At 46.9% G+C, this 25757-nt stretch overlaps 1 protein-coding gene across 5 annotated transcripts in view; it reads left to right on the top strand.

Moving 5' to 3' along the window:
- Positions 1 to 25757, top strand: part of PIKFYVE (phosphoinositide kinase, FYVE-type zinc finger containing) — a 1212885-nt gene that overhangs the window by 143874 nt on the left and 1043254 nt on the right. For all 5 annotated transcript variants that reach the window (XR_011201631.1, XM_069225943.1, XM_069225942.1 and 2 more), the window contains exon 10: positions 17587 to 17698. Coding sequence is in view for 4 of the 5 variants with exons in the window: in XM_069225943.1 (XP_069082044.1) it covers positions 17587 to 17698 (112 nt within the window). In the remaining variant the exon portion in view is untranslated. The remainder of the gene's footprint in view (positions 1 to 17586; positions 17699 to 25757) is intronic.

The raw sequence follows: 25757 nt of genomic DNA, 5'->3' as shown, positions 1-25757 counted from the left end.
CATCATTGTCTGAGTCTGGAAATAGTTTCCTGACTGAAAAATGCCTTCACTTTTTGTGAAATGCTCTTCCTGTGGGAAGAAGAAGGCCCAGTCTGATCCACACACTCTCTGCATTGTGTGCTTGCCTCAGAGTCACTGCCCTGACAATTGCAAGAACATGTCAAAGAGGACTCTGAAGGACAGGGAGAAGATCAGGCTTCATGGGCTTCACGAGAGGCAGAAAACATCATCCTCTTCGCTTCCCAGGCAGCCCACAAGCCATTCTCAGGAGAGACAGACGAGATCGACGTCCGCAGGTAGGAAAATACCTGTTTGTTCCCCATCGACGTCGTCGCTACCACCATCTCACCGTCATAGATCGCCGTCGAAGGATACGGCGTCGAGAGAACATGGCCACCGCAGGGGCATATCTCCGTCGACGGCAACCCACCGATCGACGTCGAGCCATCACCGGCGTGCCCATTCGCCGCCGAAGGCCTCGCACCCCTCGACGTCAAGGAAGGCGACGTCTAAATCGTCTCAGCGGCGAGAACGAGGACATCCGCCGTCGGCGGCCCACCGCTTGACGGCTAGGCACACGACGGTGAGCAGGTCGCGGTCCAGGGATCGCCGGTCACTCAATGTCGAGCCAGGAACAACCGGCGGCGCTCCCTTCGACGTCATTACAGCTGTCGACGTCGACACAGGTTTTACCTGTCTTGCAGGGAGCAGAGCATCGGCTTCTGCCAGCGGATAAGACCACTCCATCTCCGGTGGTCTCCATAAGAAGTGGTTCATCTCGGTCGAGAGCTGCATCGTCAGGGCATGTCTCCCCCATCAATTTGTCACCGAGGTGGTTGGAGAGCCTTAATAGACCAACGGCCTCCCCGGACTCGCAGTTTTCGAGAATGTACTCTCCTACTGCCTCTCTCCCGAGAACACCATCACCGACAGCGTGGGCAGGACAGGCTCGTTCTGCTTCTCACCAGTTGACCACGAGGCCTGGGCGCTCTGCAACAGCATCTCGCAGCAGGTCACGCTCCCAGAGACGATCTAGGTCACGGTCAAGACACAGAAGGTCGCCCTCTTGGTCATCGTCAGGGTCATCCGTCAGATAATACTCCCCCACCTTAACGGATTCTCCACCAGCTAGGGTTTCACCGGTGGACGACATCACTACCTTTAATGAGGTGCTTATCAGGGGAGCACAGAAGCTAAACATAGAGGTTCCAGAACCGTCAACCTCCTAATCCGTCATTTTTGAGACTCTGCAGCATAGAGCGGTTTCGAAAAAGCTGCTGCCGCTAGTGCCTGGTCTGTTGCAACCAACCATGGACACCTTTTTAGTGCCAGCCACCCTCAAATCAGCTCCTGCTAGGATCTTGAAAAAATATAAAGCGCCTGAACAAGATCCTTTATTTCTCAGGACGGATTCGCCGCCGGACTCAGTCATATTGGCCGCAGCCCGAAAAACTCACTCAGTAGCATCATCCTCCACGGTTCCACCGGACAAGGAGAGCAGACATCTAGACTCTCTGGGGAGGAAAATGTGCGGCAGAGCGGCTTCTATGATGAAGGTCTCCAGCGCTTCTGCACTCCTAGGCAGATATGACCGTTCACTGTGGGACTCTCTGAACAGGTTCGCAGACAAATTGCCTAGGGAGGACAGGCAGGACTTCCAGGAGATCCTTCAAGAGGGATGTCTGGTCTCCAACCAGATCATCAGCGCAGCGGCAGATGGGGCAGACTTAGCTGCACATGGATACGCACATGGGGTTTGTGCAAGAAGGTCTTCCTGGTGGAGACTGACTGGATTAAAACAGGAAGCACAACAGCGTATCCTAAATCTTCCATTCAACAGGAACTCGCAGTTTGGTACCCATACGAACGAAGAGATGGCGCGCATGAAGCCGGAAGTGGACACCATGAGGGCAGTAGGCCTGGAGAGAAAAAACAACTTCAGGCGAAGGTATAGGCCTTATGACAGGCGCCCTTTCCAGCAGAGGGTTCAAACCCCTCATTGGTCCCAGGGGCCACAGCAGAGGCAAGGACGCCTGCTTTTTCAGTCTCGTAAGGCCACGAGGGAACGAGGGTCAAGTAGACCACAGCAGTTCACACCCAAAGCGCCAGCCAAACAATGAGAACTCGCTTCCCTTAACACTGTGCACCACTCCGGTGGGGGGAAGTATTACAGACTTTATTCACGAGTGGCGTGGTATAACAAAAGACAAATGGGTGCTCAACAGTGTCGAGAATGGGTACTCTCTTCTTTTCCGGCAACCTCCACCACACTTGCCACCAACCAAATGCAATCTGTCTCACGTCAGCCTATTGCACAAAGAGGCTCACACCCTTTTACGAAAGAAAGCAATAGAAAAAGTTCCACTCGCGCACAGAGGGAAGGGGGTTTACTCCCGTTATTTTCTGGTAGCGAAGAAAGGCCGAGAGGGTGTTTTCAGACCGATTCTGGACTTACGACTACTGAATAAGTACATAAAAAAACAAAAGTTCAGGATGCTGGCCCTTCACCAGATTTTCCCTCAGCTACATCAGGGGGACTGGATGTGCTCCATCGACCTGCAGGATGCGTACTTTCACATCCTGATTGTTCCCAAGCATCGGAAATTCCTGCGCCTCCGGATAGCCTCACAGCACTATCAGTTCAAGGTGCTATCATTCGGCCTGAAATCTGCCCCTCGCGTTTTCTCGAAATGCGTCGCAGTGGTAGCAGCTCATCTACGGAAACAAAAAATCTTCATTTACCCATACCTAGACGACTGGCTACTGAAAGCCTCCTCTCCGGAACAGGCGAGAAACCATCGGGACATTGTGCTCAAGGTTTTCGGGTCTCTAGGTCTTCAAGTCAACTACCAAAAGTCCACCTTGAGTCCAACGCAGAACCTCCACTACCTGGGAGCAATACTAGACACAAAGCTCGAAAGAGTGTATCCTTCGGAAGAACGACTATTATCAATAAAGAAAAAGTGTCAAGACCTGTTGAAGTCCGACGCACCTACGGCCCGTCAGGTGACATCTCTACTGGGCTCCATGTCATCATGCATTTTCATTGTCCCGAATGCCAGGCTACATATGAGGCCCCTCCAAGAGGCGTTGGAAAACAACTGGAACCAAAGGACAGGCCGCTGGGAGGACAGAGTGTGGCTACCGATAGCAGCACGACCGTCATTACAATGGTGGATGCACAGACCTCACCTGTCAGTAGGAGCTCCGTTTCACCAGGTAATTCCATCCGACACTCTGGTAACGGATGCGTCTCTTCAGGGATGGGGGGGCTCATCTAGGTCCCCTTCAAGCTCAGGGCCTGTGTTCCGACAACAAAAGGGAGTACCACATCAATCTGCTGGAGCTCAGAGCGGTCCATCTGGCTCTCAAGTCTTTTGCTCCATCGATTCAGGGGAAATCTCTCCTAATACAAACGGACAATACGACCACAATGTATTATTTGAACAGACAAGGGGGAACGAGATCCCTACCCCTATCTCGGGAGTCTCAAACAATCTGGCATTGGCTCCTGGCGAGAGGAATGTAGCTTACAGCGGTTCACCTACCAGGTCAACAAAACGTGGAAGCAGATTTCCTGAGCAGACACCTCGAGGACGCCCACGATTGGGTCCTGCATGACGAAGTCGTCGAGGACATCTTCGCTCAATGGGGTCGACCTCAATTGGATCTCTTCGCAGACGAGGTAAACAGGAAATGCCCAGACTTCGCGTCCAGGTTCTACCGTCCGGGATCTCGAGGGAATTCCCTGTTGATCGACTGGTCAGGGATATTTCTCTACACTTTCCACCGATCCCCCTCATACCGGCAGTGATCAACAAACTTTACAGATCCAGCACCAGAATGATTCTCATAGCTCTGCAATGGCCCCGTCAGTTCTGGTACACAGATCTCCTCAACCTATCGGAACAACCTCACAGGAGGCTGCCGTGCAGACCAGATCTTCTTTGCAGGATGGAAGGCAGGGTACTTCACTCCAACCTACCCTCTCTGAGCTTGACAGCATGGCTCCTGAATTCCTGCAGTATGGACACCTAGGGCTCTTGCAGGAGTGCATGAACATCTTGAAGGAGTCTAGACGACCTTCTACGCAACGTTCTTACGCGTTCAAGTGGAAGAGGTTCTACATATGGTGCTGTCAGCAAGGTCAGAATCCCATACGGGCTCAGGAGGAGGTCATATTGTCTTACTTACTCCATTTGGCAAAATCCGGTCTGCAGGTATCATCTATTAAGGTACATTTATCTGCCATTACAGCCTATCGTAAATCACCTTCTCAGGAATCCTTCTTTACGAAACCAGTAGTCAAGGATTTCTTAGAAGGTTTGAAAAAAGTTTTTCCGCCCATTCGGAAACCCTCCCCTCCATGGGAGCTGAACATAGTACTATCAAAACTTATGGGCCCTCCTTTCGAACCTATACACAAAACCTCTTTGCAACACCTTACCTGGAAGACGGCTTTTTTGGTAGCCATTACTTCCGCAAGGAGGTTCAGTGACATTCAGGCTTTGTCCTCCAAAGAACCGTACAGTCTTTCACGACAATAGAGTGGTTCTACGAACTCACCCATCATTCCTACCGAAGGTGGTGTCAGAATTTCACATCAATCAGACTATTTCTCTACCAACTTTTTTCCCCAATCCGGAGACTCCGGCGGAGAAAGCTTTGCACTCCCTAGATCTGAAAAGAGTGCTAAAATTTTATTTGGATAAAACCAAACTGATTAGACATTCCAACCACTTGTTTATAAATTATGGACATTTGAGAACAGGGGAGGCAGCATCAAAACGAACCATATCAAGATGGATAGTTTCTTGTATTGTTAATGCATACCAGTTGGCTAACAAACAACTACTTGCTAGACCTAAAGCGCATTCCACAAGAGGAAAGGTGGCTACTGCTGCCCTCCTCAATAATGTTCCAATCTCTGAAATTTGTAAGGCTGCTACATGGAAGTCTGTACATACATTTACTAGACATTACTGTTTCGACGCAAGAGCAGACGCCCAAGTTGGGCAAGCTTCTCTGGGAAATTTGTTTGCATGATGCATATCTATTCCTGCACTTCTATTGGACAGTCCGCAGAGTCAAGGGATGGGCTTGCTAATCTATTCAATGTTTATGACTATTGATGAGGATCCCCTGGAAGAGAAGGATAAGTTACTTACCTGTAAATCCTAGTTCTCTTCCAGGGGTATCTTCATCAAAGTCATAAACAACCCACCCTCCTCCCCGGACGCACGTCTCCTAGAAGTGCAGGACACACTATCTTTTGAATCGGCTACACAGCTTGTCACCGTAAAAAAGCACTGACCTAACTGTGGACCAACTGTCACCTCTCCATCACCCCTGAGGCATGGTGGGATACTGGAGGTGCTCAGGGTCTTAAAGACACGGAGCCAAAGGTTCTCCTGTGTTAACCTGCATGCAGCCTATTGGCCAAGAATGCTCTAGTGTTTTTCAATGTAGTTTCTTTCTCTTTTTTTCTTGATGATTACTACTGCTGATTTCCCTAGGCCAAGTGGTGGGGTTTTGGTTGAAATTAGTTTCTCTTATTATAATTTTGAGAAGAACTTTAAAAAAAAAAAAAAAAAAACTCCATAGAAATAAAGCATTTTATGGTTATAGTCTGCATTGCTGTTTTACACATGTATATATGAGTTTAGTATGAAAATTTGTCTACTAAAAATGCTATATATATATTTTTTGTGCATATTTCATACTTTATATGTGTGTATTTTATATATGCTCTGGGGTCCCCGCACAAGAGCGGGAATATTCAATGTTTATGACTTTGAGGATACCCCTGGAAGAGAACTAGGATTTACAGGTAAGTAACTTATCCCTATCTGCCAATAGAATCACCGCCATTTGAAACTCAAAGCATCCAAATTCCACTGATTGGGAATGCCCTCAAGCCTCTCTTGGGATTACAACCTGTTGAAGACTGACCTTTCATAGGAAGCTTTTGAATAATCTGACACATAATCTGGGCTGTATGGGTATTGCCAATGCCGAAAGTCTTAACAATTGTATACGCTCCCTCCTGCAACTTAAACACATTTCCTCATTCGATATTGGCTCATGCACTGTAAGAGTCAGTATTTTCTGGATTAGTCTGTGTGCCCTTGAATATTCTTCATCCCTTGCCTTATGTAGTCTTTATTATGTATTCTTTCTCTGTATGCCTACCTATAGCAAGCAGTGGTTGCCATTTAGGCTCTGTAGTGAGCACCAACATGCCTTTTTAAATAGTGTAATAGCACACGAATGCTTACATGTCAGTGAGCGACATGGGCGTTGTGAGTTCTGCACTTCACTTCTTAGCATTGATAATGAATGTGTATCACAATTGACACTGAGTGCCTGTGTAGGTTTGGTTCTTTTTTCTAAGTCATTTCTTCTTCAGAAACTGCGCTGTTTCTATTTCTCATCCCTTTCTATCTCTTATTGTTTACCTTTTTCTTCTAACTATTGCCTTTCTGACCTGCGGAGGGGGAGTGCAGCTAACAATTGGTACCGGGTGATCTTCCTTATGATTCTTCCCACCTCCAAACAAGGGATAGAGGGGTCTAGATGAGGATCCAATGTTCGTTGTTTGATCGCAGACAGTCTCGGAGTTCCAGTCGGGGATCGACTGAGTAAGCAATGGAGAACCTTTAAATGACCCCGGGCTAGGATCTGAATCAGATGGTGGAGCCCTTGAATCGTCAGATGGACAATCCAAGCTAAGGGGGGAGCTAGACAAGTTGGGTCCTGTGGGCGGTAAACTGAGAGGAAGAGGTGAAACAAGGCTGGAGGCTGAATCCATAACTGAAAGTAGACGGGGCACAGAAGCCGGAGCCCTGTGCAAATGATTATCCGAAGGTGCTGGTCGCTTCTGTTTGGTAGTACGTGTTGCTCTGGGAACTCTGGCAGCAGAGCGGCCTGCATAGTGTGGAGAACGCCGCATTTCCCCCCCCCCCCCCCAAAAAAAATGCGATTTAATTAAAATACAGTAAGAAATTGAGTGTCTGGAGGGGGAGTCTGGCAGGTCTGCCAAGAACTCCACCTCTAAATTCGGAGGCCCCCCAAAAAAGGGGGAGGGAAGCTTGGTCCCCTTCCTCTCCTTGCTCCTAAAAAAAAAAAAAAAAAAAAAAAAAACGGGGGGGGGGGACCTCTTGTGAAATTGTAAAGCAGTCCTTCACCTGCCTTCATACAGTCTTTTTCCAAGTCCTTTCTCCATAAATACCTCTTTAATGTCGCTTAAAAAACCCTGTGTGCAAGGTGAAACGAGCCCTGAAGGCTGGGCAATCAGCAGAAGTTTAATCAAACCACAAATGTCTTACCGCCAGGGCCTCCTCGCCTAGGGCTTAAGTCCCGATGGTCAGAGCGAAATCCTCTTTAAAGAAAGTCCAGATGCTGAGTTATGACTCTTAAGCCTACAGAGCCTGCTGAGAAAAACCTTGGATCGTCGCCTCTGCCCTTGAAAGAAGCGTTCCTGGAAACCACCTCGGCTCGGGGGTTGGTTTCCGCGTTCCTCCGATGAGAATTCTGCCAAAAACTTGCCTGAGCTTCCGAGGCCTGATAAGAAGCTCCACGTCTGCATCCCCAGCAGCCGTAGCTGCACTCCCCCTCCGCAGGTGGATAACTCAGCTTCTCTGTTAGCGCAGGAGTTGATCCTGAATTAAGAGAATGTGTAAATCCCAATCCAAAAAGATACTTGGGGGTTTATTTTTCGTCCAGTATAAGTGATCTCTATGAGTTGAATTTTGCTCCTTTACTTCAGAAAACTCAGGCTCTGCTGACTAGTTGGAGGCCCCTCTTTTTTGCGGCTATTCTGTGTGTTCTAACGCAACTTTTTTTAAAAAAAACTGGAATCCCTATTTTGCTCATTTATTTGGCAGAACCGAAAGGCCCGAGCCGCTTTGAGTATACTGTACGCCGATAAGGAGAAGGGGGGACTGGCCTTGCCAAATTTCAAAGATTATTATTATGCATTTTTTGCACACTATTATGCTAGCTTTAAATTAGATTACTCTGTGGGCTCCAAGTTTTGTTACTGATTTTCGGGTATTAATATGTAGGGAGCATAATATCCGGAACCCAGCCCTCTTGACGGAATTGCCTAAAAAAGTTCATTATAAAATTCTTAAATGGTTTCTCAAGAAAAGATTGGATTTTTTTTTAGAAAATATTCAATCCCTTCTGTACATTTTGACACTCCACTTTCACAGATTTTTCTACACTCCGGGACCCAGCTTAACGAAGTCTTGGTAAAGAGGTGGGAGCGCGCTGGATTAAGTAAGATTGGAGATTTTCGTGCTGAGGACAACTGGGAAGCCCCATTGTAAATCATGATTACAGTCAACAATGATTTTTTGCTGGTCGGATCTTATAATATTTTGTTACATGTTTTAAGGGACTTGGATGTTAATTCTATCATTAATGACCAATCATTGTAACAGAATTAGTTGAACCTTCGCGGATAGGGAATGCAGGGTCATGGAGAAGGCTCTTGGCAGAAAGGGTCAAAGTGGATCTTGTGATAAGAGCTCAGATGAAATGGGCTAGTCAGGAGGGCATAGAGTTCTCAGGTGACTACTGGGAGACTATTAATCGCCTGAATTTCTCCGTGCTACGAGGGGCTAATTGGCATTGAATGATATTTTTTAGTAAATGGTTGTTGTATCGAACTCTGCAAGCCCTATCTCGTATGGGGACTGGCTATCCTAATATGTGTTTTCGTTGCAAGGAAGTAGGAGCGGCAGGTTGGATCCATACAATTGCGACATGCCGATGTATACAGGGATACTGGGAGGGTGTTTTTGCAATTTTAACAACTATTGCGTTGGTACCCATATCTCCCAGCATTCGGTTATTGAGCTTGGGCTACGACCCCGAGGCAAGACTTTCTTCAAGATGGGAGAAGCTCGTATTTATAGCCGCTGCGGTTGCTAGGTCACTTTTGATGAGAAATTGGCGGTCTGAATTATCTCCTACTAGTCAAGAGTGGTATAATAGGATGGTGCAAGTTAGACTTCAGGAGATGAGATATGCTAGTAGAATAGGTAGTGTTAAAAAGTTCTCTCTGATCTGGGGAAATTATTTCTTAGACAAGTTTGGCTGATCTTTCTTTTTGTTTCATTTTCTGAAAGTGACAATGTATCTTGTTTTGTACTGATGTTTCTTTTCCTGATAATAAAATAAAACATAAAAAAAACATTGAGCTGCTGGCCCCAATGAGGCAAGTAGAGCTATTACTCAGCTTTGATCAATTATGCCGTTCTAGAAAATAGTTTTCATAAGCAGCTGTAGGTTTTGAGTTTCTACAAAAAAGTAATAGCATTTAAAGAGTTTTCCAAACAAGTAAAATCTTTTTGTCTTTGAATGCTTCACTATTCAAGTCATTATTCTTAATTATTTGTATTTGTGCTTTTATGGTATATTTTTACTGAAATAAAGCGGAATTGACTTGAAAAAATAAATAAAAAAATAAAAAAAAACTATTGCCTTTCTGAAATTCCACACTCTATTTCATGCTTCTTTTTGGATTTCATCAACAACTACCACCCTCACTTCTGCTGTTTGCTTTTTTATTTCTCATTCCCCTCTTTATCCTTGAGGCTTGCCTGTGTTCTTTGCTTTGCTCCTCCTCCTTACATTGACATTTTCCTAGCTATCTTTTTCTTCCTAAATCTCTCTCCTCCTAGGGGCGTGGCTACGGACGTCAAGATGGCGGTCACACTCTAAGAGTGCTCTGGACCCCTCCGTCATCCGTCCGAAACCTGCCACTGCACGGAATTCTTTTAAACCCCATCCGCAAGTGGGGGCTGCCTTGGTGCTTCCTGGGTCCGGTTGGCGCGAATCCGGAGTTCCGAGGTGCCGTGGAAGGCTAGAAAGGGACCGTCCCGTGAGCCGGACCACGCCTTGAAGAGGAACCGCCCGATGCTCCGGGCCGGGGCGCGGGATCCTGAACGGGCGTGGCTTGGCAGAAGCTGCCGAAACCGCAGAGACGCGGCGGGAGGTGCCTCCCCCCTCTGGATCCTCGGTAAGAGAGATGCGACCGATAGCGGCCGAGCGAAAAGCGAGTGGGGCCGAATCTGTGAGGCTCCATGGCCGACCGGCCCTGGATGTGACCGTGTCCTCGACACCTGGAGGGCCGGGCACCGCCCGTGAAGATGCCACCCGGGGGAAGGAGGCGAGGGTGGCCGCGCCCTTGGGCCTGGCACCACCCGCGAAGTCAACAACCGGGGGAAAGAGGCGAGGGGAGCAGCGCCCTTGGAGCCATAGCCCCCGAAGTCCTGGAGGAGGCTGGCGAGGTGGTGTGGCCGGGCCGGCGGGGCGTGGGCCGCGGACGAGGGTCTCCCTGACTAAGAGTCCCGCTGGTCCGCCGCCGAATAACGGAGCATCTGGGACTCCCTATGGTGACCGGACGCGAGAAACTGGGGAGACGTCATAGTAAAGAAACAGCGAGGAGCGAGGTGGAACTGTTTATTTAAAAGGGACCTCACTTCAGTGAAGTTGACCCAACTACTAAAAGAAAACCCCGACTCGCCGTGGGGCGATTCCCGACCCCCGGGGACCAGCTGGGGAGCCATTGGGAGCGTCAAGGGACCCCTCGCCCTCCCGCTCAAAGACTGAAGCAACTGCGACCCGAGCGCTGGAGAGAGTCATCGGCGGCCTTGCGTCCAGGTGAGACACTAACTTTTTGGGATCCGCCACGTAACTCACAGTACAGAAACAATATTGGGGGGGCCTGGAGAGAGGCCGTGGTGCCTTAGAAACCTATCACCCCCCCCTTGGCTCTTAATCTGGAGAGAAGGAGAACCCCCACTGATCAACCTGACCCGAGGCCACAGTGGACTAACGCAATCGACTCAATCTCCTCCAAGAAATAACTGGAGGCCCTGATGCCCCCCCTGGTGGAGGCTGCCTGCCCCTTGGGCCCCTAGGGGACCAAACTTGGCTTGGAGCTGACATAACCGGACCTCAACCCCACGGGGGCGTAAATACGCCCTCTTTGCTCCTCGATCATCATGGGCAAAGACAGAGCTTCCAAGCAGACACAACCATCCCAACAGAGAATTGATCAATTTACCACGCCGGCGGCTTCCCGAACCGGGGGCGACGCTCCACCTACAGACCAGAGCGCAGAAGGGGTCAACACTATCCTACTTGCAATCCAAACCTCACAACGAGCAGTGGAATCCAAAATTGGAGAGGTGAGAGAAGAGATGGTGCTCGTGAGGCAAGACCTTAGAAACGCAGTGGGCCGAATTACGGAAGTAGAGACCCGAGTCTCACAGGCAGAAGACGACCTGACTGAACTAAGATCCAAGGTGGCCCAACTGCAAGCACGAACTGGAGAACTCCACTGAAGAGCTGAAGATGCTGAGAACCGCTCCAGACGCAACAACCTGCGCTTCGTTGGCGTACCGGAGGGAGCTGAAGATGGTAAAGCGGCCGAATTCTGGAAAACTGGATTAAATCCTGGATGCCGGAGAACTCTCTTTCATCATGGTTTGCGATAGAACGAGCACACAGGGCCCTGGCACCACGGGCTCCGCCGGGGTGCCCTCGACGGCCCATGATTGCACGCTTCTTCAACTTTAAAGATTGTGATGCTGTCCTCAGGGAGGCTAGACGCTCCCCTGACCTCCTCTGGGACAATCAGAAGATCCTGATTTTCCCGGACTACACCGGTGAAGTCCAAACTAAACGCCGATCATACGAGCAAGTGAAACAGAAGCTGAGAGCGATGCAGCTCTTATATGCTCCTCTTCCCAGCTCGCCTTAAGGTAATCCTGGCCGATAAGGCACACTTCTTTGAAACGCCTGAAGAGGCGTGGGACTGGCTGACGGAGGACGGCCTGAGAAACCGCCAGGGCCTAACCGGTCCGCCTGGGGACTCCCATGGGACAAGAACAGTCGTACGAGTGGATGCGCGCAGGAGCCGAAAACGTACCAGATCTAGGCGAGGTGGACTCAGAGGTTCCAACACCCGACCGGAGGGGGATTCCCACTCTACACGAGATCCTCCATCGGGAGGAGATCCGACGGACTGCCCGGGGGACCAAGTCACAGAAGAAGCAAAGATTGATGATCATCTGAGCCACTCCCCTGACCTTGGCTGATGGGGACCCCACTTATGCCGAGCTCCAGATCGCTGGGACCGGCCGGTGGCGCCAGGCGCCGCCCCACACAACTGAAACAAGGTCAAGTTAATGTCGATACTCTGTTATACACTTTAGTGACTTCACTGAGGGTGGGGGTTTCTCACTAACGTATTGCAATTGATCCGACACACAGGAGGGGTCCACCACTCCACTCAATGACAGTCTATACGGCTGTATTGCCCCGGTTGGGCCATAGGGCGACAGATGCTTCGAGGGTGGAAGTATGGGGTGGGGGGAGGTTGAGGTGTTTACAGCTCCCGTTAGGGCTTAGTGTAGTGTTTATGATAAGTTACTGTAGTATAACCGACATACATTGTACAGATCCTTTCCAGGCAATACGTCCACCGACGGGTCCTGAGTCGAAACCCCAATTTCCCACCACACAGACACGATACAAGTAAGTCCCTCACCGACTCAGATTCTCTCATGGAACGTTAACGGCCTCCTAGATAAAATAAAAAGATCTGCAGTGTTTAGTACACTGCACAGATACTCCCCCTCAGTGGTCCTCCTACAGGAGACCCATCTACTTGGAACCAAATGCCCCATTTTGGCGTGGGGGGGGTTTGACAGGGTGTTTCACGCAGGCTTCGCAAGAGGCTCTAGGGGGGTGGCCATTCTATTCCATTGCTCACTGCCTATAGTAGTTACCTCCACTATATCGGACCCACAGGGTAGAATCGTAACGGTGACCGGTACATTACACGGCTCAACGGTCAACTACATATGTGCATACGCTCCCCCAGCCGGCTTCAACACCTTCTTGCTGAGCCTCCGCCGAACACTCATTGCCCTCCCGCAGGGACTCACACTTGTGGGAGGAGATTTTAACGCTGTCTTAGACCCCAAACTAGACGTATCCGGACCCATCTCCTCCATCCGAACCGGGAGAGCGTCCAGTCTAATCGGATGGATGCCAGAATTGGGACTATGTGAGGTATAGAGGACATGGCACCCCAGGGCACGGCAGTACACACATACATCGGCGGCTCACCAGTCTCAATCAAGAATTGACCTGGTGTTCATGCCTGCGCTAGATATCTCCAAGGTCACCGGTGCTGAGATACTACCCCAGGGAGTTTCGGACCACTCCCCAGTACAGATCCGATTGGGAAGCGCGTCCCCCAATCAACGCCCCACGTGGCGCATGAATGCATGGTATTTACAGAACAATGACTATATCCTTGAAATATGAGACCACCTCACCCAATATTTTAATCATAACGTGGGGTCCGTACGGTCCCCGGGCACGGTCTGAGCAGCATGTAAAGCCACGCTTAGAGGCTACGCTAAACACCGAATACGCACCCGTGAGAGAGCCCGGGACCAACAGGTGACAGCCCTTGAGGCTAAAGCCCTGGCATTGGAACGGTCAACGACCACTGCCACATCTGCCTCCGCCCTAAGACGTCTAACGGCGATTAGAGAGGAGATAAAGCAACTGGTGCTTGAGGCCGCAAAGCATGCCTGGAGAGCATCGGCAGCCCGTGTGTGTGGCTGGGGGGATAAGAACGGCAAGCTCCTCCACTGGTTGGCCACGCACCCGCTAGCCAACAGAGTTATCCCTGAGATCACGAGCAAGACGGGCTCGATTGTGAGAACCCCCAGTGAAATTGCAGGGAGCTTCGCCTCCTACTACACCCAACTATACGCGGTGCGTCACCGTCCGATAGCTGAAATGGAGTCTCCCCTCCTGGAAGACATCACTCTCCCCAGTATTCCACAGACGACCAGAGTGAAACTGGATGAAGCCATAACCCTGGCCGAAATCGCAACAGCCATAGCCGGCCTGGCGACAAATAAGACGCCCGGACCAGACGGATTTCCGGCTGAGCTCCATAATAGATGCAGAGACATATTAAGCCCTCACCTACTCAGCATGCTTAATGAAGCAGAGGAAAGCGGCCACTTCCCCACTGGAATAGACCAAGCCACAATAGTGGTGATCCCAAAGACCCAACCCCCCCTCGCGTGACCTCTCGGCCTACAGACCAATCTCTCTGCTGAATGCCGAGATTAAGATACTATTAACCCTACTCGCTACAAGATTGAAAGCGGTGCTCCCCACACTGGTACATCCGGATCAATGTGGCTTTATGCCCACTCGTAGCACCAGACACTGTATTAGGAGATTGCAAGTCGCACTGGCTCAACGCGGCACCCTGACTGGGTCCCCCCTCGCCCTCCTTCTAGTAGATTTCGAGAAGGCCTTTGACACGGTGGACTGGTCATATCTGGAACAAGTTCTGAAAAAGCACGGATTTGGACCCAAATTCCGAGGTCTTGTAAAGCTACTTTACTCTAACCCAACCGCCAGTATCCTGGTAAATGGAGTGACCTCTGACCCCTTCCCTATCTGTCGCGGAACCCGTCAGGGATGTCCGTTGTCGCCGTTGCTCTTCGCCCTCGCGATTGAGCCACTGGCCACTATGTTGAGAGAAGACCCATTGGTAACGGGGTGGGCGTGGCCCACGAGCCCGGAAGACCGGATAGCACTGTATGCGGACGACATCCTCATTTACCTTTCCAACCCAGCGGCAAGTGGCCCACGTGTCTTAGAACTTCTGGACCTCTTATCACAGGCCTCTGGCCTAACACTAAATCCCAGTAAATCCATACTGATACCCTTACACCCCTCCGGAGATTGCATAAGCTGGCAAGAAAACATACCAATCCGCCGAAACTTTTTTAAATATCTAGGGGTACATATAACCCTGCTCCCGGAACTAACATGGGAACTCAACATCACGCCACTCATTAAAAAGTCCAAAAAAGACCTTCAACGCTGGCGGAACTTACCACTTTACACGCTGGGCAGAATCGCATCGTACAAGATGATGATACTCCCCAGCTTCTTATACCAGTTGCAAAACTTCCCACACCCAATTCCTCGGAAATGGTTCAACGAGATCGACGCAACTGCGCGCCAATTTCTGTGGCACGGTTCTCGGCCCAAACTATCCCTTGCCACATGTCAAAGAGACATCTATGAAGGGGGATTCGGAATGTCTAATATCTATTTTTATTACTTGGCCATGCGCCTACTGGTGATTAACGATTGGATGTCGGGAGGCTGGACCGACCCCGCATATAGACTAGAGCTCCAGGCGAACGGGTACAACGGAGTTTTCACTGCTCTATACGGGGAGCGATATCACAGACTATCCCTGAGGTTACCAGACTGGTGTTGACGGGGTGGCGAGCGGCACAGAAGGTCACAGGGTGGTGGCCCCGGCTAACATAACAGACCCCTCTTTGGCATGGGAGATGGCTGAGGGAAGTCTCCGCACTAGAGGGATTCCGAAAGTGGGACACCATAGGAATATCTACTCTGGGTGACATTTGGGGGGGACTCACAAATCCGATCCTTTGGGGAACTTCAGAAAATATACTCTCTAAATAACACACAATTTCACAAGTACCTACAACTCAGACATGCTCTATTAGTACATTTAAGACCAGGGGACAACGTACCAGAATACAGTCCATTCGAGGTGAAGGTCATGATGGGACACCTAAACAAGAGAGGGATCTCCCATATCTACCGTGCTATCCTGGCAAACACGTTCCCTCCCCCCCCCCTTGAGAAGCTACGCCAGAAATGGGAGGGATGGGTGGGAGCCATAGAAGATGCTGATTGGAGAGAAGTTCTAGCAGCCCCCCGAACACTGGCTATATCTACACGTTTCCAGTTACTACAAACCCTTTACTTACACTCAGCCTATCTCACCCCTAAACGACTTCACCAGGCTAATCTCCGCCCCACAGACGAGTGCCCCCGTTGCTCTCAACCGGGAGCCGACTTCTTTCATATGACTTGGGCTTGCCCAAATATAGAGTCATATTGGGGGTCAATATTGGAGGAGATCTCTGAGGTTTTGCAAACTGCGATAGAGTTATCTCCGAAACCACTTTTGTTAGGGGCCATGGGCGAGATGGGTCTGAGTAGAGCGAATCGAACCTTCCTGGGAGTGGCTTGCATGGTTGCAAAAAAAGACATCATGTCAGAATGGAAAGCCGTAAAAGCGCCGACCCTCGCCAAATGGAGACGAGGAATGGACTGGTGTGCAAGATGTGAAAAACTTGTGTACGAGGTGAGGGGGTGCCCAGACAAGTACAATAGAGTGTGGGGGAAATGGGAGAGTTTGCTTGACGCTTGATATAATAGAAAGCTCCACTAACACCTGAGGATGCTGTCTATCGGGAGGGAGGTAACCCAATCAAATAACTATAATCCCTGTATAATAATGATAGGAGGGTCAAACCCACAACTTACGAGGTGATGATGACGACGCTGAACTCTATCAGCCAGCATAACAATAGAGACCACAGACCGTGTGCTGTGGTGGTGGGTTCAAACTCAGACTCTAACTTTCATTCCAAATCTCATGGAACTCACAAGGGTCCACGACCAAAAGGACAAACAAATCGGATGTGACACATGATATAGCCCACCATGGGCGCCAGGATGTCGGTATTTGTATTTGCATCTGTATGAGTAATTGTAACTGTTGGTACATTGTGTTCTTTTTTTCCTTTTTTGTTTTTTCTTATTGTGTTTTGTTATTGTTCTACCTATTCAAAATAAATAAAAATCTTTATAAAAAAAAAAAAAAAATCTCTCTCCTCCTACCATTTTTTTTTTGTGTTATTCTCATTCATTCAATTGCTCATCTGTTTATGCTATCATTCCATGAACTCTCTCCCTCAGCCCTTTCACTCTTTTCTCTGGACCTTTTATTTTCACTTCTCTCTTCCTGTCGCATCACTGTTGCGTCTCCTTTCTGTGGTGCTCTTCTTCCTCTCTAAGGTGCAGAGCTTACCCTGTGTCATTTAAAAAGTGAAAAAAAGCAGTCAGGGTGAGGTGAGCGGCATAACAAGGCCTTTGCAAAGTGACCTTCTCCTCTGATACGAGTTCTTTTGCAGGAAACCCTGCCTTACAATTTAATTTAGCATCCTATTTTCGCACAAGACCAGAATATTTTATTTATATCAAATAAAACTGTCTGGTTAATAGTTGCATCTTTTATAGAAAAACTATCTCAACACATATTTTCATTTCAGTTCAGAGTTTTTGGCTTTGTCCTAGGAAACACTTTGAAAGTGTGGGCAATTATTTCAAAGACATAAGGCTTGTTTGTCTGGTGTAATGTTGTTGAAATCATTGTCAATAGTTCCTGGTGATATATTTGTACTTTTGATATTTGCACAAAGTCTAAGAAGCAACCATTATAATTGTAAAACTGTACATGTTAAAATGATGTGCATATCGGCTCAATAATTGAGAGCTTACATGTAAAATCACTTGAGTCAGATGTATACTTCCATCCTTTTTAACCTCAGGCCAGATACATGTAATTGATTGTTTTTTTTCCTCGAAGAAGGCCAATGAAACACAAATTGACAACCCCTTTCATTTTCCTTCCAGAGCTCAAGCCATCGCAATTGGTCAAGCGCTGGTCGATGGACGGTGGCTGGACTGCCTTACTCATCATGATCAGATTTTTCGGGATGAGTATGCTCTTTACAGACCACTGCAGGTGAGCTCTCATTTATATTGAATCTGTAAACTATATGTTACCAAAGTTCACTAGTTTCTGAACTGAATAGTAAACACTAATTTTTATTGAAATTGTGCTTGTCCTTATTTCATCAATAAATTGCCTATTTATTGTGCTCTTTGTAGATAGTCATCATTGGTTTTGTGTTAGGGTTGTGGATTGTTTTCAGAGTATTTATCTTTTGCAAATGTTAATGATGCTGGGCAACTCTGGCTTTAGCTGGCTACCTCCAGTAGCCCTAAGAAACCTTTTTAGGCCATGTAGAACATGTGGGGAAAAGAGACTTCACTGAAGATCCACACACGCAATAGATTTTTTTTTCTTTCTCCCAGTGAATAAGGCAAAGGACTGTAAAATTGCACAACATTCTCTACAAAAAGTCTGAAGGACAGAGAAGCTAGACTTTTGGCTCCAGAAGTCAAATGTGGAAGATTTCCACACCCCAGGAGAAAAAGAAAGCTTTTCTAAATCTCTAAGAAAATCTCAAAAAGAGGGCACTTGCACTCTGAGCGTACTTCAAGGGCAAGATCTGAAGGAGAACCATCTAAAAAAGCCTGTAAAAAATCCACAAGAGCAGAGGACGCTTTCGCAGACGTAAGGATTCTGACTGGAAACATTTCTGTCAGAAAAACATCAAATCTCTATCTGCTCCTTCAAGCCCTGGCAAGAAGCTGATTCCGGAAACATTAAAACATTCTTCAGTTTTGTAAGCAATGAAAGCTTAATCTGGATCACTGTTGACAACCTCATCACGGATGAGAAAGAAACCATCAGCAACAGAAATAAATTAATCGCTTGTAATACCAGTCGATGTTCACGATGACACGAAAGACACTATTGATGAAAATACTCCCTCCATTAACAACAAGAGCACCGACATTGGCGATGATACAGTTGACCACACTGTTGATGGCGGGAACACAGTAAGTCACCAGAACTTATTGATGTAAACACTTTTAACGGCTGCTACTGACAACATACCTTTTGTTACAGTTTCCAGAACCATGACAATCCCTACACTGACAATTATCATACCGTCTACTAGAACAACTCTGTCAATTAGAAAGAACATAACATAAACACCAAAGAAAACGAAAAAACCCTCTGATTTCTGACAGTGACAATCCAATGACTCTAATGCCGAACAGAGTAAGATTTCACCATATCCACCTCTTTTACGCAAATGACTCAGACAAGGAAGGGCGCGTGGGGCTGTCTTACACTTCTACTTAACTAAACCAGGATGTGGAAGAAGAGGAGGATAGAATTTCCATCAGATTAAAAACGCACCTATCCGACTTTTGGGCAGCATCAAGTTGATGCGGATGATGGGTGGCAGTGTGGTTTAGACACCTCTGAACACGATGCAAGCATCATTAGATGAGATGGTACAGGTGCTTTTGGCCTGGGTCAAAGACTTGTGCCTCATTCTGTCAGACTACCGTAGGCTCTTTCCTTAAAGGCACCTTTCAAAACCTACAACACCAACAGGTTCCATACCACAAAGAAGACAAACTAAACTATGCCCCCTCTGTAATTTCCTGCCTCCAAATAATCCTGTGACTCCATCAGCGCACCATTCACCTCTGGGGCCACATCACATTATGTCACCTGCACCAGAAACACGATGACAAAAGGAGAGGGACATGGCCCAGAATGTGAGGACTACGTGGCTACCACACTAGATGACGTCACCCCCTCAATAGTGGAATATCCCAAAGATGGCATTGGGGTCTTGCACAATTGCACAGCAAGGGCAGCAAAAGCCGTTTCCTTTTATAATTTTAAGTAACATGCCAGAAAAAGAAATACTTTGATCCCAATAATCTATGCTGGTAGAGGGTGTAAAAATGTATCAGGACACCAGCTAATGATTCTATGCCTGGACAAAAAGGGCAGGGCAATAGCAAACATTCCTGTATGTCTCAATGGCCATCCTCAATCACTCTGTTGTCATGTAAGAGATTCAGAGGAGATCTACAAACACGAAAAGAGCATGTGAAGCACCTCTGGACAGAGAGGGCAGAAGACTACACAACATTGGCAACGTTTTTCTGCTACAATAGCCACGTTCATCAGGACCTCAAATGCTTTAGTGATACTCTGTAGATGTGGTCAGACAAAGAACTATTTTGCAACATGATATAAAAACAAAATTAATTGTTTGAGAAGGTGAACACATCTACGACAATTATTGATATGAATTTAACACCATCCAGTTTCAAACTACTAGCTATAGCAGCTGTATTACAAGACAAGTTTGACCATGAGCCTCATATTTTAGACCTGAAGTGCAAAGAAGAACATTATAAATGCCGTATGACAGCAGGACTGTGTTTGGCAGCCATACAGATGAGGCCCTGCAGTCTATTAAGTCAGACACAGAAACCGACATATCCCTTGGAGTGCTTCAGGAAAGAAGCACAAAGTCCTTTCAAGACGAGATTAAAGTATGTATTCATGCATAGGGGACTGTCGGCCCTAGATTCCTACAGATATCAGGAGTATACTACCCCTCAATATGAGTATTGCCAGGCTTATGAATAGCAATATAGGGCTCCCCCATCTACCTCCTATCATCAACAAGCCCTTCGTAAGAAAACCAATAGCATATCTAGGAACAATGAAGGTTCAAGAAGGCAGTGACCAGTAGAAATGGCCACACAACTTGTCAGTACGCCTGTGGGTGCAAAAATCTCCCCTCTTTACAACAACTAGGTTAACATTACATCACACTGTTGGGCGTTGGATCTTATTAAATTTTGTCACACACAGTTTATAGACAAACCTTGCAACATCACCATCACAGAATATGAACCATCATCATCTACATCTGTTACAAAGAGAAATCAACAGAATTGGTTCCAAATGCACAAAGTAACTTGGGCTTTTATTCCCATTTTTTCCTCATAATGAAAAAATCCTGAGTGAGACTGATTTTAGATGTTCGAATCCTCAAATATCTAAAAAAACAAAGGTTCTGCACGGTAATGTTGCAGGAGTTTCTACAATTCCTACGAAACAGACTATATAACATCTTTGTATCTTCGGGAAACATACTTTTATATTCACATTCAACACATTTATCACAGATTTTTGATGTTTCACGTGGCCAATTGCATTTATCAATTCAAAGTCAGCCCTTTTGTTCTCAGATTTGCTCCAGGAATTTTTACAAAGGCCACTACCTAACGGTAACATCAGTTCCTTTCTGGTAGAGTCACTGCCTACCTGTAGATTCCTCACCGACCCAAGTTTCCGAGTCTAGGCATGTCCACGTTGATCACACCAATTTGCTCTTTAGGCTCTGCATCTGAGGATGCAGACGTTCTCTGAAGCAACTGATATCAGTGTGTGGGAGTGGTGCCAATAAAGACTCTGGATGTCCTTTCCGCAACGGGATGGCTTTGTTGGAGAGCTGCATGGCGCCACCTACCGGCACACAAAGATACTGCTGAAAAGATTCGGGATCCTGTCTGACACCTAGTTCATTTAAACGATTAGCTAACCAAGGCACAAACATTAGGGACAGCTACAGAGTTGACAGTAAACTGTCTGCTGCTCTGCAAGGAACTAGGGCTATCATCAAACAAAGAAAAATCTTCACAACGTCCTCGACTGAGCATAACATTTCTCTAAGCTGCTCTAGACACAAGTATAAACAACAGAAGAGAGAGTGTTTCTCCTGGCAGCTCTGGCTGTTCGCCAAAAAAACACCATATGAATTCTCAAGTCTTTTTAGGGATAATGTATCTTGAATTCCTTCAATGCCACACTGCCACCTTCACATGAGGCATTTCAAGATGCACTGGACAAACAATGGTTGCAGAAGATGAGTTCTTATGACAAATGAATACGAATAACATCTTGGATAAAAGACCCCTCTCCAGTTGACTTAATCACAGGAGTTGGACTGTCTTTCCTCCAAGTAGCTTTCTTCATCATGACAACAGATAACTCATTGGAAGTTTGGGGTGCACTCGAGTGAGTTACAAGTCAGAGAAAGATGGTCTGAAAAATAGACTCAAATGTACATCAGTATTCTAGAGTTGAGGGCAATCAATCTAGGGCTGTGCTCTTTTCTGCCACAAATATGCAATTCATCAGTCTTAATATAGCAGGTATGTAGTGTATAAACAATGAAGGAGAAACATGATCCGTCAAATTATCAAAAGAAGCACAGAATATATGAGATTGGACAATAGAGCATCACATCTAGCTTCCAGGCCTATCAAATTCATGGGCTGACAGCCTCAGCAGGACAACAAAGGGATATCATAAGTGGGAGTTAAATCAAGCCTAGCTAAGGAAAATATGTTTTCATTAGGGAAACCAAAGCTAGACCTGTTTGCTAACAACCACATCTGGAGATGCCAGTATAATGCCAGGAGACCCCCCCCCCCCCTACCTTAATCTTTGGGAATTGCCTTTTTGATAAACTAGTCAGGGACCTGTGTGTGATTTGTGCTTACGCATTCCCCTCAATTCCACTGTTACCAACTTCTTTGTCAGAAATTAGAAGAGAGTCCTGCCAGATTATTCTCATAGCTCCATGTTGCCCAAGGCAGTTCTGGTTCATGGAGCTAATTCTGCTCTCACAACAGAAATAAATACAAGTGAAACCAACACAACACCTACCATCCTGCTGCAACAAATAAATTCTCCATCAGACCCTCGCTCTCTGAATTTGTCAGCATGGCTCCTGAATTAGTTGAACTTCAGGTATTAGACATCCTCTAAGACTGTAGAGGAATACTGTCTAAAGCAAGAGCGGGGGTCCACAAATAAGACGTGCACTGCAAAATGGAAATGTTTTTCTCATTGTATGGTCAAAAGATATTGGTTCCTATAACTTCGCTGACTCAACAAATGTTAGCATATCTCCTGCACTTGTCAAATTTATGATTTACTTCTGTTTCAGTCAGAAGTCTTTTGGCCGCTAATTCCCGCTTCCAGAGAACATGTGCCCAACCCTCTCTCTGGCCCAAAAGGCTTAATAAAGAATTTCTTAAATGTCCTGCCATGGTCTTCCCACCACCTAGGCACACTCCTCTTTCATGGCAGCTAAATATTGTTTCATTTCAACTGATGAAGACCTTTGAACCAATACATAAGGTAAAACCATAGTATACCTCATGGAAACTAGCTGTCATTTTATCCCTCATGTCGGGTAGGAAGGTTAGTTGGATTAAAGTTTTTAGTGTTAAAAAAAACATTCCTCCATTTTCAAGAAGACAAGGTTATCTTAAGAACTAATATGTACTTATACCATCAGACTCGCTAGAGATTTTTTTTCTCTTCACAAACCTCACCTGTACAGCGGAGAACACTCTTCATACCCTGGATATTAGATGATGTTTAAAATTGCACATTGATAAAACTAAACAGATACGAAAGTTTGATCAGCTTATATAGCATATGGTCATCCATGGAAAGATCCACCGTTGATAAAACAGAGTATACCTTGCTTTGGTGCCTTTGGCGATAGTGATCCATCATGAAGAAGCAGGTCAGCCATACAAGGGACTGTTCAAGCTCATTCGACACACTGTGTCTACGTCGACAGCCCTCTTTCCTGGTGTATCCACACTTAAAATATGCAGGGCAGCAACATGGAAGCAACACAAAAGGATGATGGACGTAGTGCTGAACAATGCAAACACTCACCGCCCCAGTCACAGATCTTGGTTTAATCCATTGTTCTTCTGCTCACCATGCCACCCCAGTTTGGACCCAGCCATATGCAAATCAGTCTTGACCCTGGGATCCAGTGGCACATTGGGAGCAGGGTCAAGACTGATTTGCATATAGCTGGGTCCGAACTAGGGTGACGTGGCAAGCAAAATAACTTTGAATCCGTGACTGGGGGTGAGTGCTTGAAAAGCTTCCACACTCCATCCATCATTTTATTTTGTGATATTGCCTTGTGCGCCCTAAGTGGGTACGGTATGCCCAGATGTTGGTCCCTTGCTTGCTGCGTCACTGGATTCAAGCTAGCCTGGTTGATGAAGGGTGATACTCTGAAACTGGTCCCAGGATGCTTGAATCCTGTCCAGGGAGGATTTGGCTTAGCAGTTCGGGCTGGACTCCTCCCATTGGGAGCAGGGTCAAGACTGATTTGCATATAGCTGGGTCCGAACTGGGGTGACTTGGCATGCAAAATAACAATGGATTAAACCCAGATCTGTGACTGGGGGTTGAGACTCTTTTACGCAGCACTACTGCCAAATTTCAGCATTACAAAGAGATGCTGCACTTCGGCAAGTGGCCCTGGGTCACTTATTCCAGAAAGGTAAGAGCTTGTTACCCTCCTACCACTGACTAATAATTGTTTTGCATTTACAGCTTGCCGTTCTGTTTTAGGCATGATAATTTATGAAAGATGTAATATTGGATTAGAAAAAAGTTACTTGGGTGACTGAAAGGCCACTAGGTGACGGGCACAGGCCTGCAAGCCAAAAGGCTAAGCTAAACTCCTGAGTTCCAATAAGAACTAAAATGGATTCACCACAGTGTTCTTTGTAGGTACACCGGGCAGAATGTTGTCACAGCTGTTACACAGTTTATTCAACCATTTTCCAGTACATCAATCCCTGTTTCCGATCTTGTGATGGTGGAGATATGCTCTCAACAACTTGATTGGATGCCCCATCATTGAAATCCATATTTGTGATGATAAACTTTTACACAATACCATATGGTTCTTCTGTATGGGGAAGTATGGGGCATCTTTGCTTCCACACATAGCTCTGCCAGTTGTCACAGGCCATATAGCACATGTTCTGTCTAGTCTCCCACATTGCAGGGTTCTGGCAATGCCACAGCCACCTGAGCATGTATCCCCACTTAGCACCCAAGTGGGACATTTTCCATGAAGTGCTTGATCCTTTTCAGTGCCTATACCTTCCATCCTTATGCCTTTCACTCGCATGAATACCAAATGTAAGTTGTTTGTGGCCTGTGATGGCAAGAGGACTACCTTGCTCAGGGGAAGACGGCATTCCCCTTGTCTGCCTTTCCAACAATCCCATTGATTCTGACGGTCTTTCAAAAATCAGGGAGAACCAGGATAATTCTTTGAACCGTGCCATCAGTTTTAGGAGGTTGACCTCTGCCTGCGCCCAGTTGAAGGACATAAAGTCAACAGGGTATGAGAATATACAGGACCTTTCCCTGTCATTGCTCCTCTTAAATGTTAGGGTTGTGAGGAGGTTACTAGATTTCGCCTCAAAGCTTGTAGGTCTTGCCAGAAAATTTCCCATCAGGCCTTAGAAAAATAAATCACTGAGTTTGTGCCACTAAGCTGTCACTCTGCACATCTGCTTATTGGATGATGAGTTGTCTGTCTTGCCACACCTTGTGGAGATAAAGGTGCAGTTGGACACTCCCTTAGGGAGTTTAAGTGTAAAGCCAGTAGATAGTTCAGAAGGTGACAGGGAAAGAATCCGTTTCCTCCATGTTCTGCTATTAAATTACAAAAGCTCAACTAGTAGTCATTCTACCAGACCTATGTTTTGCTATGAAATTACAAATGGGCTCTGTTTTCTCCAGTCAGTCGCCTGACTTTGTGGGACTGGAGTGTGAGCATGAGTAGGGTAATGCATAAACCTTCTGATGGGTACGTCTAACTGCAGATACCTAACTTTAGAATGTCCCCAGGTTTCAGATTGAATCGGGGGAATTTATTAGCAATGCTCCCATGTGCCATGTGGTTCAGTCATGGTTCCTTATCGCCACAGATTTGACCGAGCAGAGCTGCATATAGGTGCCAATCTTCATGCTGATATCCGTTTCCTTCTTTTGCTGCCCTTCGACGTGGATCCTGGGCCTCACTCCCGATTTCATCGACCTTCTAGTGACTTGAGAAAGCTTTTCACAGTGTTCCCTCTGAAAATGATTGGATTCACGCTATATTGTGACTACAAGAATTAGCTGTTGGTCACGGCACCTCATGAGTGTGCCAGTAGTGCTTAGTCTTCTTTCATGACCCAAATTCATGTGACAAGGCATGCCCTTATGCACCCTAAGGCGAATTGGG

The sequence above is a fragment of the Pleurodeles waltl genome, chromosome 3_1 (assembly GCF_031143425.1).
Source record: "Pleurodeles waltl isolate 20211129_DDA chromosome 3_1, aPleWal1.hap1.20221129, whole genome shotgun sequence".
Classification (NCBI taxonomy): Eukaryota; Metazoa; Chordata; class Amphibia; order Caudata; family Salamandridae; genus Pleurodeles; species Pleurodeles waltl.
Note: the sequence above shows the minus strand (reverse complement) of the source record. Positions and strands in the feature narration are given on the sequence as shown.